We start from the raw sequence: 12,614 nt of genomic DNA, 5'->3' as shown, positions 1-12,614 counted from the left end.
CTTATTTTTTTTACTAAAAAATTGACAGTTTTTTTCATGTTTAGATTTTTGGTCCATTTACAGTGTTTTTGTGTAAGATATAGGGTATGAAGTCACCAGATTTTATACTTTTCTTTATTTTATATTTAGTTTCCCAGCACTTTTTGTTAAACTTTTCATTCTTTACCCACTGTCATATGCCATATGCCCAGTTCTCACATATCTTTATTTCTAAGACCTCTATTCACTTCCTTTTATTCATTTCAGTATTTGTGGAGTAATCGTCCGTGTTCAAGGTGCTGCAGAACACACAGATCTGTATTACGTAGCTTTGAGAGCCCACTGAGATGCCAGTGGGTTTAATACATTCGAGTGGCACAGACAGTAAAAATCATATTTATTCGTTAACGTAGCAAAAAATTATCGAGCCCCCAATCCTCCCAGGCACGTGCCGTGCAGAGGAGCTACCCCGGAGAACGTGGCAGACCGGGCCTTTGCTTTCACAGGAGTTTTCAGCGTGGCTACAGGATCCCGGGAGGGGGAGACGTTCATATTGCTGATTGAAGAAGAGTTCGGGCACCCTTTTAAAGGGTGTTCTTTTTGCCCCAGCATTAGATGCATTTCAGCTGGTTAGAACCCCAGATTCCTGCCTTTACTCCAGACCTGCTGAGTCGCTGGAGCTGAGACCCGCGAATGTGCATCCCTACTATGTGTAACTGAAGGTGAAGACACACCTGCTCCGTGCGCAGAGCAGACTGTGGTCTGGGCGTTGGAGGGAGGAGGAGGAGCATGGGGTTGACAGGTCGCTTATCCTTGCTTTGTCGACATGTGAATCCCTCCACTGGAAAGGACTCCGATGCTGAGCCCATTCTGTCTTGGGCGCCAGGAGGCCGGGAGGGGCGCCAGCACATGGGAAGGTAGGCTCCGGGATGGCGAAAGGTCTTAACAGGCCGACTCCAACAAGCCATATGGAAATAGGGGAGCCAAATGCTGCCTCTGGTTGCAGGAAACAGTGCTCGAGCGGCGTCACTGTCACAGAGCCCCGTGCTCACGTCTGGGCGCCACACCGCGAAGAGGTAACGCGGTGCACCGAGGAAGGCGAGCAGGAGCGGGAGCTGGCGCGGGGTCAGGTTCGGCCCGGCACGCCTTGCTTCAAAGCCGACAGATGTCGACGGGGAAGCGTTTTTGTTCTTACATAAGCAAGAGTTTTGTGGTTTATCTCTTTGACCCTAGGACCGTTCGGAGGCGCGTGTGGCAGGGAGTGGTTGTCGCATGGAGTCTGCTCAGGCAGAGGGGCTCGCGTGCGCCTGGGGTGATGTCGATGGCGTGGTCGGGGACGGTCAGCAGAGTGGGCCTGGAGCGTGCGGACCCAGAGGAAAGCGGGAAGAAGGGCCTGGAATGCCGGGGTCGCTAGGCGGTGGGAAACCCTTCAAGGTTTTTGAGCCTTGAAATATGATTAAAGAGGAGTTTTAGGAGATGCGTCATTTGGAGACGTGCGGGGTAGATCTGAGCGGCTGCACAAAGGGGTTAATCACAGCATCTGTGAAAGAGCTTCGCATCATTTGGAAAACCTCGGCACGTGTGCTAATAAGCCTTTATCTGGTGTGACTCAAATTGGCACATGCTACCAAGTGGTTAAGACCCTCTGGGGAAGGAACGGGAGGGGACAGGTTATCGGTCGGTCGTAACAGAGACAGAAGGTGTGAGGACAGGACAGAGGGACGCGCTAGGACAGAACGCAGTGCAGCGTGGTGCCGTGTGACAGAGACGTGGCTCTGGCCGCCGAGACCGGGCTGGCAGGTCAGCTCCTCCAGCGGTGAATTGTCCAGCTTCGTGGAAGTCGTTTCGCCCTGGGAGCCTCAGGGTTCTCACCTGCGAAATGAAGGCAGGGACATTCCGCTGTGAGAGACGGAAAATCAGCCAAGTATGTGTATCTTATAAACTGTAAAATTCAAGATAAGCACTGGCTTTTATGATGCTGAGGCTCAAAAAAAAAAAAAAAAAAAGGAACCAAGGATTATTAGCAAAAACAGGGAATCCGGACGATTTTCCTCCACTGCCTGGTGAAAAAAAAAAAAAAAAGAAAGAAAGAAAGAAAAGGAACCAAAGATTATTAGCAAAAACGGAATCCGGACGATTTTCCTCCACTGCCTGGTGGAGAATAAGGCGGAACACTGCGGGGAACATGGGGAAGCCTGTCCTGCAGCTCGGGCTTCAGCGGCTTCCGTGTAGCTTGTCCTCCTCTTGTTCAAGACTCCCTGTCTCAAGTCTCCGCTAAAAGTGATGGACTCCGCGGTTCCAAGCTGAAAGTATTAAAGGAAGGAAATCGTCCCAGAATTCCACCGGAGGCTGGAAACTTTGATCTGACTTTTGGGTTTCCTGGAAGGTCTTTTGATTTTTAGGCACGTGTTTGTTTTTGTTCGTTTACATGCCACTGTCCCTCCCTTGGCCTCCTCCCTCTAGATTAGAGCCCAAAGTTAGTAATCACCTCCTCTGTGTTTGTAAACCGAGTGTCTAGCATATGACGTGGCACATGGCGGATGCTCCTGGATGACCGCTGCGTGACGAAAGCCGGGTCCCAGCTGCCAGGTGGCGGATATGTTTAAGGATGTTGATTTCTTAGAGGACGCTGGTATTTTAAACCTAGATCAACAGACAACTGCTTCCTTATTCGGAATTTCTTCCCATGATATGCACAGCAGAAGGTAAAGGCAGTTGATTAAAAAGCAGAGGGCTGGTTTATGATATGCTGCATTTTCATATGCTTGGATGTAATGTGAGACTCTGGATGTGAGTAGGGAGAAAATGGCTTTGCACATCTGTCATATATCCATCTGACTTGGTCCGTAACCTTTACCGGATTTCATTGGCTTCCTGTTTTTAATGCCTAAAGAGGCTACAAGTCACATCTTTACTGCAGTAAGTTCATTAAAAGGCACAAGAACAGTTACCAGTGATTAGAACAAGTTACAGATTTTGTTCTTCTGGTTCAGGGACTTTGGATTAGAACAATCCTTTCATCATCAGAAACTCTGAAACTTGCCCACCTAGGCAGCTCTCCCCTGGAACTGTAGAGCCGGTGGTGCAGAGACCGCGTGTCCGGTTCTGAGTTCACCCCCTGTCTAGATCTCTGGGAAGTCTAACTTCAGGCCGACTGCTGGGGCCTAGATTTCGGATTTTGGAAGGAGCTCTCTCGCCCCATACCTGTCTGTGTGTCCCCTGCCGTGCGCAGGGCTTCCGTGGACATGAGGGTTCCTTGTTCGTCGGCCTCCTGCTCACAGTGGTGACGGCACAGGCCAGTGCTCTGGAGCTGCTTGTTCTGAACAGTCAGGCGTAGATCATGCCGTCGCGTTATTCGATGCCGTGGACGACAGCTTTTTATGTTAGGGTAGCTGCTCTTTTATATAATCCTCCAATCAGAATAATCTAGGACTGCCGGCCCAGAAGGCATAACTCAGACGCACATCCTGTTACACTCCTCCGTATGGGGTGGACTCCTTACGTGACAGGGAACTTGCTGGAAGGCGGCGGAGGTCTAGTGATGCAGCTCTCCTTCGTTCTGAGCTTCCACGGGCTGTGAGGGCCCCAAACCCTCTCGTGTGCACACAACACAGGAACTGAGGCAGCCGGTGAAGCTTTTCACGTTGTTTCTAGTGTTAATGCAATACAGATTTTGGAATGCAACATCCCGTTGCAGTTTGAAGTGGAAATTCGGATAAATTAAGTTTTTTTAATAGTTTTCCTGTGAATCTTACACAACATAAATTGCTTGTTTTTGCTGTTTTCTTCTGTAAATCACAATTACAAGTACCTTGAAATGCCCCTCTCTCTATGGCAGTGCAACGGGCAATGTAATTACGGGAAAAAAATCCTGAATATGAAATTAATTTCCTTTAATGGCTTATTCTGACAACAAACACCTTTTCGGAGGAAAGGACACACCTAAACAAAGACTGTCTTATTTCTGTAATTCTACTGCAAACTCGATTAGATCAAGAATATAGCTTTCCCTGATTTTAACTCTGACTTTCTGCCTAGAAAGACCGTAGCAGCTAGAAATTGTCAGAGATTGTTGCCCTGAAAGTCAGAAATGTCTAGATCTTTGTCATTGGAGAGATGACTCACAGAGGTAATGGGACTCGACTTTTAAAGAACACATTATGTCAGGCTTAACCTGTGTTCCACGACCTAGTGTGTGGTAGAGTTCTTAGAACACGGTCTTTGCTAATTACGTATTACCATCGATCGTGGAAAACCACTTCCCAAACATACACTACAAGGGACAGTGCAGGGGTCAACAGAGGAGGCCGCTTCTCTCTAAGCAGCGGGAACCATCTATCCAAGCAGCTTCAGCCGGCCAGTTCTGGAGTTTCATCCTGACAGAGAATAACAGACTCTAATTGTAGCAGATGCGCACAAGCCGATGTGAATTACTGCTCATTGAAGAGGTGAATATGTAGAGAACACACAAAGAATATGACCCTGAACTTAACTCTGCTATTTTTAACCCTAGTGGTTTTTTATTGTTGTTTAACTCAAATCTCAGAGGAATTAGGATATTGGATTTTACTAAACCGCTGTGTTATCTTGCTCACACTTCTCTGAGAATCTCATCCAAGTTTTATTTATTTGAGAGGGAGTTGAAGGCATTTCAGCAAAGCAAACAACTAAATGGTGTGTCAGACTAAACCTGAAATGTCTATTTTAGAAACGTTTTTGAATGTAATAAAGTCTATCAAGATAATAAAAGCTCAAATATGTTGCAGAAGGGGATTCCTTGATACGTTTTCTTGAAAAGCCTCAAACCATAGTAATTGATTTCAAAGTCCAGTCATACTGGGACCTCAGCCAGTGTTGTCCCTGACGTGTGTAACCCCAGCCACTAGGAGCGACACTGGAAGACGAATATTTGCTTAGCAGACTAAGCCAGTGCCGTGTGGGGTGCTCTTCAAATTGCAAGCGTAGGCCCGGTGTAAGAATACTTGGAGTGACGGGGATGTAGGGATCACCGCTGAGGTTTAGCCGGTCCAGTTCCTTAATTCAGGACATTAGCGTAGGAATACAGAATTAAATTTGACAAGAATGGAGCTTTTTTCCTCCTCGTCAGCTAAATATTTTACTTTTGTTCTCAGTTTAATATCAACTCCTGGTTGGTTCGTATACTAATTTGGGGGTAAACTCGAAAATAACCTGCCAAAATCTTCTCGGTTCGAGAACACGACACATGTCTGGACCGTGCGTGCTGCCGCGTTTCGGTATCTGTTAGTAATCTGGTAGGCTGCCCGCTTCCCCCGGCGAGGGTCCAGGCACCCAGGGCAGGGCTCACACCCGGGCTTTGTCTTTGCTTCGTTGGTTCTCAAACCTGCCCGTGAATCAGCCCTGTTAATTTAATATTCTCAGAGTGTGTGTGGCTTTGACATTTGTATTTTTAAAGTGGTATGGGTGATTCTGATGAATAGCTAGCAAAAACAAGAACATTAGATTTCTGTGGAGAGAGAGATATATATGTTAGGACATAGAAACTTTAGCGATGGTCTTGTTATAATATGGGAGTTGATGAGATGTCTCTTTGATTTCACTAAGTTGGGGAGGGGAGCATATGCATATGGGTGTGGATGTCTTTCAAAGGGAGTCATCTAACTCACATTTCTCAAGAGCTTGCTCTATGTCAGGCACTTTGGTGCTAAGGATACAAAAGTGAGCATGATGTGGTCCTTACGCTCGCGGAGCCTTTCCCGGGAGATCCGACATCTTAACACCTGGAACCCATTATAAATGCTGTGACAATGCCACCGGGAGCGTTTGGAGGGCCAGCCAGCTCTCGGGCAGGGCAGGGAGAGCATCTAGGACATTCTCAACTCGAGACTTGAAAGATAAAATCAGTTTTTGCCATGAGGATGAGGGAAAGGGTAATGATGTTGTAAATAGTTTGAATAGAGACAGGTTTGAGAAACACTAACATGACAGGGGCGGAGAGACCACGCTGGTACCAGAGAGGGGACAAAGGCTGTTTGGGGATGGGCATGTATGTCATTTGAGGAACCCGAATTTTGTTACATAGACAGTAGGGACCCCTTTAAGGGTGTTCACAAGAGTGGTTATATTATCAGAAACATCAGCCTGGCTGCAGTGCGAGGGATGGATCGTTAAAGTTAAACGTGAACATGGATCCTTAAGTTAGAACTTGAAGCAACAAGGTCATTTAGCAGACTGTTGCCGTGGGCCAGGCATGAAGTGATACATGAAGGCAAGATTGCCCAAGACTTTAACACTGGGATATTGTAAAAATAAATCTCCTTGTTGTTGTAATGTCCTGTGTCTTTGTTTATTGGGCGAAGACTCAGTTTTTAGATAGTGTAGATATATTTATACAGCAGTTTAGATGCAAAGGTTATAGTTAAGAGTCACAGCTCTTTTTCAAAGAATGAAAAATATTGTTGCAATGAGACCTTTACTTTTTAGGTTGATCAGTACTGTAATGATCTTAAAGGATATAAAAAGTTGACATGTGAAGAGAATGTCTCATAACTCAAGCTTAAAAGTTATAAGCAACATTAGTGACTGCATTAAAGATATATCATAAAATGGAATGTCTAGTTTACGACAACCTATTTCTCTAGACCGCTGCTCTCTAGTAGAAATGTAATGAGCCACAAATGCAAGTCATAGACATAACTTTAAATTTTCTAGGAGCCACAATAAAAGATAAAAAAATCAAAAAGGTGAAATTCATTTTCATCGCATACAACTCAATAGATGACCCAAAATATTATCATTACAAAATACGTAAACATCGAGATACTTTTCTTATTACATAGAGACGATATGCTCAGTAATTTTTCATAGCAAGTGCTCAGAGCCCTGAGCCTAGTTTATACTTTTAGCGCACCTCGGTCCAGACTCACCACGTTTCCAGGGCTCCAGTAGCCATAGTGGCTGCTGCATTGCACAGTGAAGCTCGAGATAATTTTGAAAATTCTATTCCAAACATAGTATGAAACAGTTCAGTTCAGCAGCACTTCCCAGGAAGCAGTCACAATTATTCATGTTAGAAAAGTAATCAATCACTTAGGGTTTCACTTTAAAACCTGAGTATATTAATTAGGCATATTCAATTTTTAAAACATCAGTATACAGAAAGTGGAAATGAGAATTATTTAAATTTCTGATTGTTGTCCATGACTCTTACTTTCTACAGTTTTAGGATGTGAAATAATCCTAAACTTTACTTCAGTGTTGAAGTGGAACCCGTAAAAGGGTATTCTCTAGGGACAATATGTAAAAAGCTCTCTGAATGGTAAACATACGTGATGAGTTAAGGCTGGAAATCGAGAACTCAAAGCATCGCAGGGAATTATTCCATTATAGACCAATAGTAGGTGGCTGTATAAGCTAAACACCTTTGTTGCGTCGTTTCATTTCTGAGCTGCCATAGTTAAGAAAGCTACTCGTACTGCAGTTGTCGGAGCCCTACTTCGGGCTGTGGGAATGTGTGAGCGACTTGTAACTTGCAGGCGTGTACGGGAGTGAGGGGGAGGTGACGGTTAAATAGGCAGTCACTAGAAGACCCAGCTTCTCTAAATACACGTTCGAGTGCAGGTGTGGTGTCCAGCCGGAGACTTTCAAGTTGGATCGGGTGGGGGGAATGAAGACGAGAGCTGTTTAGTGTAGTTTTTCCCTTTTAGCTGTCAGATGCTCGCACCGAGCAGGTGGTGGGTGACCTGATGAAACCAGAGTCGGCGTTTGGGCGGATGAGAGCAAAGCAGCATTGAGAGATTTTGCAAGAGGGAGGGAAGCCACGAGCAGAGTGGGGTTGAGGGAAAGCACTGGGCAGGTCAAAGGGCTGAGGTCCAGGGGGTGGAGGGTGGCCGTGGGCCAGACTGGAAGGAGAGGCCACACTTACAGAAGGGGCGTGTGGCCCGGGAGCAGGGCCCGCGGTGTGTGGGTGTGGCGTGGGCACCCGTGGGGACCCGTGGGGAGCGCGCCTGATGGCCCTTGCCCCCCAGGTTCGGCACCGGGCCGCGGAGCTACGCCATCCGCGTCGGGGATCACCACACGCTGGTGCCGGAGGAGTTCGAGGAGGAGCTCGGGGTCCAGCAGATCGTCGTGCACCCGGAGTACCGCCTGGACGGCAGCGACTACGACATCGCCCTGGTCAGGCTGCGCGGGCAGGAGCATTGCGCCAGCTTGGGCAGCCACGTCCGGCCGGCCTGCTTGCCGCTCCCGAGGGAGAGGCCGCAGAGGACGGCCTCCAACTGTTACATCACCGGCTGGGGAGACACAGGTAAAGAGAGCCGCGGGGGACAGGGACAGTAAAGGGAGAGCTGCGGGAGACGGCGGGGCCGGCACCCTCTGGCTGGGGTCTGGGGGTGCCCGCACACTCCGTGTCCAGCGGTCATAAATCTTAACGGATTCAGACCGAGCTGTTTGGAAATTCTGCTAAGTGTGAGATGCTTGTGTCACTAAAAGAGGCACGAAATGACATTTTCTGTTTATAGTGACTCATTGAACCCATTTCCCGTTTAGGGAAAAAACACGCAGCTCGCTGCCAGCGTTAATTTTACGTAAACGTACTCTGAGGCCAAAGCAGATCTGACTGGTTTCAATGTAAAAATAAAATATAAAAACTATTCTTGTTATTTCTAAACAGAACTTGTCTCTAATCCTAATGTGGCAGAAACGTGTATGATCAGTATTTAATAATTTTTTATGTGGTAAATTTCAAAGCGCAGAATACAAAGCAGAACATATAGGATTTGGCATTTTAAGCAATCGAGAATTACTGTACTTTGCAAATGTAAATACCACTACTAAAAGCAAAATGCTATAAATAGAATGTTGTTTCCGAAGACTACCGATATACTAGAGTGATGTGAAAATAATAAAACCAAGACGTGTCGTGGCAGACTTTGGGGGTGAGGTTAGGACAGCGATCCACAAATTTCTTCGCGATAAACACTGCAGCTGCAAGTGCGGAACGGGTTTTTAAACAGCACGAATGTCACAGCAGGGCTAGCGTTTCTCTTAGACTATTAAGTGTTCCTTAGACCGTTAAGTGTAGCTCTGCTCTGCAGGACCTTTGGCTGGGACCTAATTCACATTATTTTGTCTGAGCAGGACGAGCGTATTCCAGAACTCTCCAACAAGCAGCCATCCCCTTACTCCCCAAGAGGTTTTGTGAAAAACGCTACAAGGGTCGGTTCACAGGAAGGATGCTCTGTGCTGGAAGTCTCCATGAACACAGACGTGTGGACAGCTGCCAGGGGGACAGCGGAGGACCCCTCATGTGTGAGCGGCCCGGAGGGACCTGGGTTGTATATGGGGTGACCTCCTGGGGTTACGGCTGTGCAGTCAAGGACTCGCCTGGCGTTTACACCAAAGTTTCAGCCTTTATACCTTGGATAAAAAATGTCACCAAATTGTAATTCATAGAAACCTCAGGAGAAAAGTGTTTAAAGAATCTGTTGGAAAATTTTCAACCTCCACATCAGTACTCAGCTGAAATGCCAGCTGATGGCGCTGGGGTCCGTGTGATTTGCTGTGTCGTGAAGTCTGTGTACCCCTCTGCTGCTTGAGAATTTGTGAAGTTAGATACCTCAGTGTAGTAGATATTCTTTAATTAGCATCGTCACCTCCCCAAATTCGTTTTACTGGAGTTTTTATTCTCATTTGAACCATATTTATTTATTCTGTTCTGCCTATTTCTCAGCACTGAGATTATTGTATATATTGATTGTGCAAGAAGGCTGTTTTATACATTTATTTGGATTGTGAACTCCTTATAATTAATCAGTGGTATATGAATTATATTGTGCCCACATTTGACATAAAAATACCCATCATTACACTCATCATGAGGCATTTTCTATTTACATAATTTTAAGCCCAGATTCTTTTTCCCAAAGGCTGACAAGAAATCTTCATGCATTGAATCTCTATAGCCTTTGTCAAGGGAGGAAATCAAGGGCCAAGAGGTAAAGGAATTCTAAAAACTTAGACTGGAGCAGGGCCATTCACAACACATCCTGAATGAAGCCTGGACCAAACGCTATGGCAATCACGGGGAAACATTCTAGCTACCTTGTATGTCACTAGCAAAATTCAAAAGTATTCCTAACACAATACAGAATGCTTTCAGTTATTGAACAACTAATCTATCCACCCTATTTGACTTACCTACCCTGGTCGCTTTTAACCCTCCAAATTTATAACTAGTTAAAAGTTTGTTCCATGGCATTGTGCTATTTTCTGGACTGGGATTTGAGTGCCATCTGTTGCAACTTTATGGTAACTAACAAACCTGTAGATTTCCTAAGACTAGCCTGATAGTCCCAGCAAAAAAAAAAAAAATTTTCGCAGCCTACAGACTGAGAAGACCTAAAATACCTGTTTCAACTGATTTCAGTTCATCTTCCGGTTACAATCTGCTTAGGCACTGCATTACATGGCCATGTACTTCATTGCTAATAGTATCCCCTTTTTGAATGGGGAACAGGCCTAGAGGTTCTGAGACAGCTGGTAAAATCTTAATTCAAACTCCTAAGACAGGAGTCCCAATCCTGACATTCCACCCATGGTTCTCCTGCCCAAAGGAATAAGGAACAGCTGCCAACCATATGCCCTCAGAGGACATTCTTGGTGGCAGTGCAAAATCTTTGCCCAAACATAAACGGTATGCCCCTCAGGATACTTAGCAATCCTGTTCACACAAGAGGATGATCGCCGACATCAACCATTCCCGAGTCCTTCCCAGGAAGCTAAAATACTTCTCATACATTTGAGGGGCAGATGCGTAAATACGGATGAAGAGGTGAGCATGAATTTGAGATCGAGGATGGTTAAGCGACACTCTTAAGGACTTCATCTCCTTTCCCTTGTGCATCGAACTGCCCTCAGCTTTGTGAAACACTGGTGCTAACCTGATGGTGCTTTGCATCGTACTTTACTAATTTGCAGAACTGCAATGCTGTCAGGTAGAATAGCATAAAACTTTTCTAAAAGCTCATGATTTTGATAAAATTTTCAAGCATTTACATCTAGCGATAAGAGCTACAGACGGGGCACACCCGCACAAGAGCTCAGGAAGAATGTCAGTAGAGAAAATTTATCTTTGCTGAATCTTTCTCACGGGCTACCCTTTATAATTAAACTACAGTGCTGGTGCAAGTAGCACATTTAAATTTGAATTAGACCCGAGATTGGCAGACTTAAGAGTTAACAGGTGGCATAGTTTGCTCAACCTTCAAGTAGAATATGTGGCTCACAAAATATGCCTTTATTATACCTAAGTGTGACTTTTATAAAACACTCATGTTCAGTGTGCATTTGTGTAAATAAAGAGCATAGCTTTTCACCTTGTATAATTAGTTGCTTTAATCTTGTCTGGTGGTATATAAAATGACTATTTTCTCCCTTAGGGGTTACTTGGTTTTTATGAATCCGTTTTCCCCAAATGCTCTAATACTTTATAGCACTCATCCATACGGCCTCCATAACTACCTTCCCCCATTAACCCATCAGAGATCATTCATTATCCAGATGAATCAAGCATTTTATTTAACAAGGAAGCACTCTCTTAAATATCATACTAAAAAAAAATAACATACAAGATTGAAAATAGTGCGAGTTTCCAGATCATTTGCCACTCAATCCCAAAGCTGTTGACGCTGAACATGTTTGTTCAGTGCAGTGCAGGATGCTAAATACTTCACCCACGTCACTTTGGACCTCTTGATCCCTGCAAGAGAAGAACAGCTTTGTAAAACTCTGATCTGTGTTAACTGAGCTTGAGATCTTAGCGGCTGTTTCAGTTACTTCCTATTCAGTTGGCTATTTACTCTTTCGAATTACAAAACGCTAGCAAATGGGGCCCACTTTGGCCTTCCAATTCCTTAGCCCTAAAATTAACTGAAATATGAACACAAAGGAACATACCTTGTTATGTTTTTCATCATCCATCAGAACATTTAGTTCAGCTTCCTGGAAACATTTGAAAAACAGTCCTTTGCCCAATAACCCAGCACCCTCTAGGTTTTTAAAAGTAAAGAATGTTACTTGTGCAAGTCAGAATCTGATACCAATTAAATGGTGACAGCTTTGCCAATAAACAAGAATATGCTCTTCCATGGCTAGGAAGGGAGACTGCCACAGTTGACAGGTCCCAAAGATACATGGAGGTTCACAATGCCAGACAGAACTATCAACAAGCACAGCTGCTACTCACCACGTGGATCAAACTGGCGGGTGTCTGCCTGCGGTGTTACGATTTCACAGTGGCGAAGGGGGTTCCCGATGGCCACATGGCACCGACAGCGGAACTGCTGACCTTGCCGGACTCGGCCGATACTCTGAACCTTTGCCCGCGGGCCCAGAGCCCACCAGCGCGGGGCCTGGGACTCAGCGCCCCGGGCCGCACGTGGCCGCCGCGCGACGTGAGGAACGCCCGAGGCGGCTCAGGCTCCCCACCCCGCGGGCTTCCGAAGCTGACCTAGACCTCCCACTACAAGACTCTTGAATCTCCGGCATTTTATCTAAGCCCAAAAGCTGTCCCAAAGACCACTCAGGACAGAAGACGCGACAACGAACACAGAACCACACTTCCCGGACGTGAAAGGCCGAACACGTCCGCGCACGCG

At 45.8% G+C, this 12,614-nt stretch overlaps 1 protein-coding gene, 1 long non-coding RNA gene and 1 other non-coding gene across 3 annotated transcripts in view; 1 reads left to right on the top strand and 2 right to left on the bottom strand.

Moving 5' to 3' along the window:
* The window catches only part of PRSS12 (serine protease 12), an 80,928-nt gene extending 71,409 nt beyond the window's left edge, over nucleotides 1-9,519 (top strand). Inside the window, exons 14-15 of the mRNA XM_015593887.2 lie at nucleotides 7,986-8,263; nucleotides 9,097-9,519. Coding sequence (XP_015449373.2) covers nucleotides 7,986-8,263; nucleotides 9,097-9,404 — 586 coding nt within the window. The 3' untranslated portion in view covers nucleotides 9,405-9,519. The remainder of the gene's footprint in view (nucleotides 1-7,985; nucleotides 8,264-9,096) is intronic.
* A 1,990-nt stretch (nucleotides 9,520-11,509) lies between these two features.
* On the bottom strand, nucleotides 11,510-12,608 carry LOC107196089. Its single transcript, XR_001517400.2, has 2 exons — nucleotides 12,203-12,608; nucleotides 11,510-11,716 (listed from the first exon to the last, which is right to left on the bottom strand). It is a non-coding gene; the product is annotated as an uncharacterized LOC107196089 (long non-coding RNA).
* Nucleotides 12,025-12,155, bottom strand: LOC112484649. Its single transcript, XR_003048099.1, has one exon. It is a non-coding gene; the product is annotated as a small nucleolar RNA SNORA24 (small nucleolar RNA).
* Nucleotides 12,609-12,614: the final 6 nt, after the last annotated feature.

This window comes from Pteropus alecto, unplaced genomic scaffold (assembly GCF_000325575.1).
Source record: "Pteropus alecto unplaced genomic scaffold, ASM32557v1 scaffold17, whole genome shotgun sequence".
In the NCBI taxonomy this organism is placed as follows: domain Eukaryota; kingdom Metazoa; phylum Chordata; class Mammalia; order Chiroptera; family Pteropodidae; genus Pteropus; species Pteropus alecto.
The sequence above is the reverse complement of the archived record's forward strand: the minus strand, read 5'-3'. Positions and strand labels throughout refer to the sequence as shown.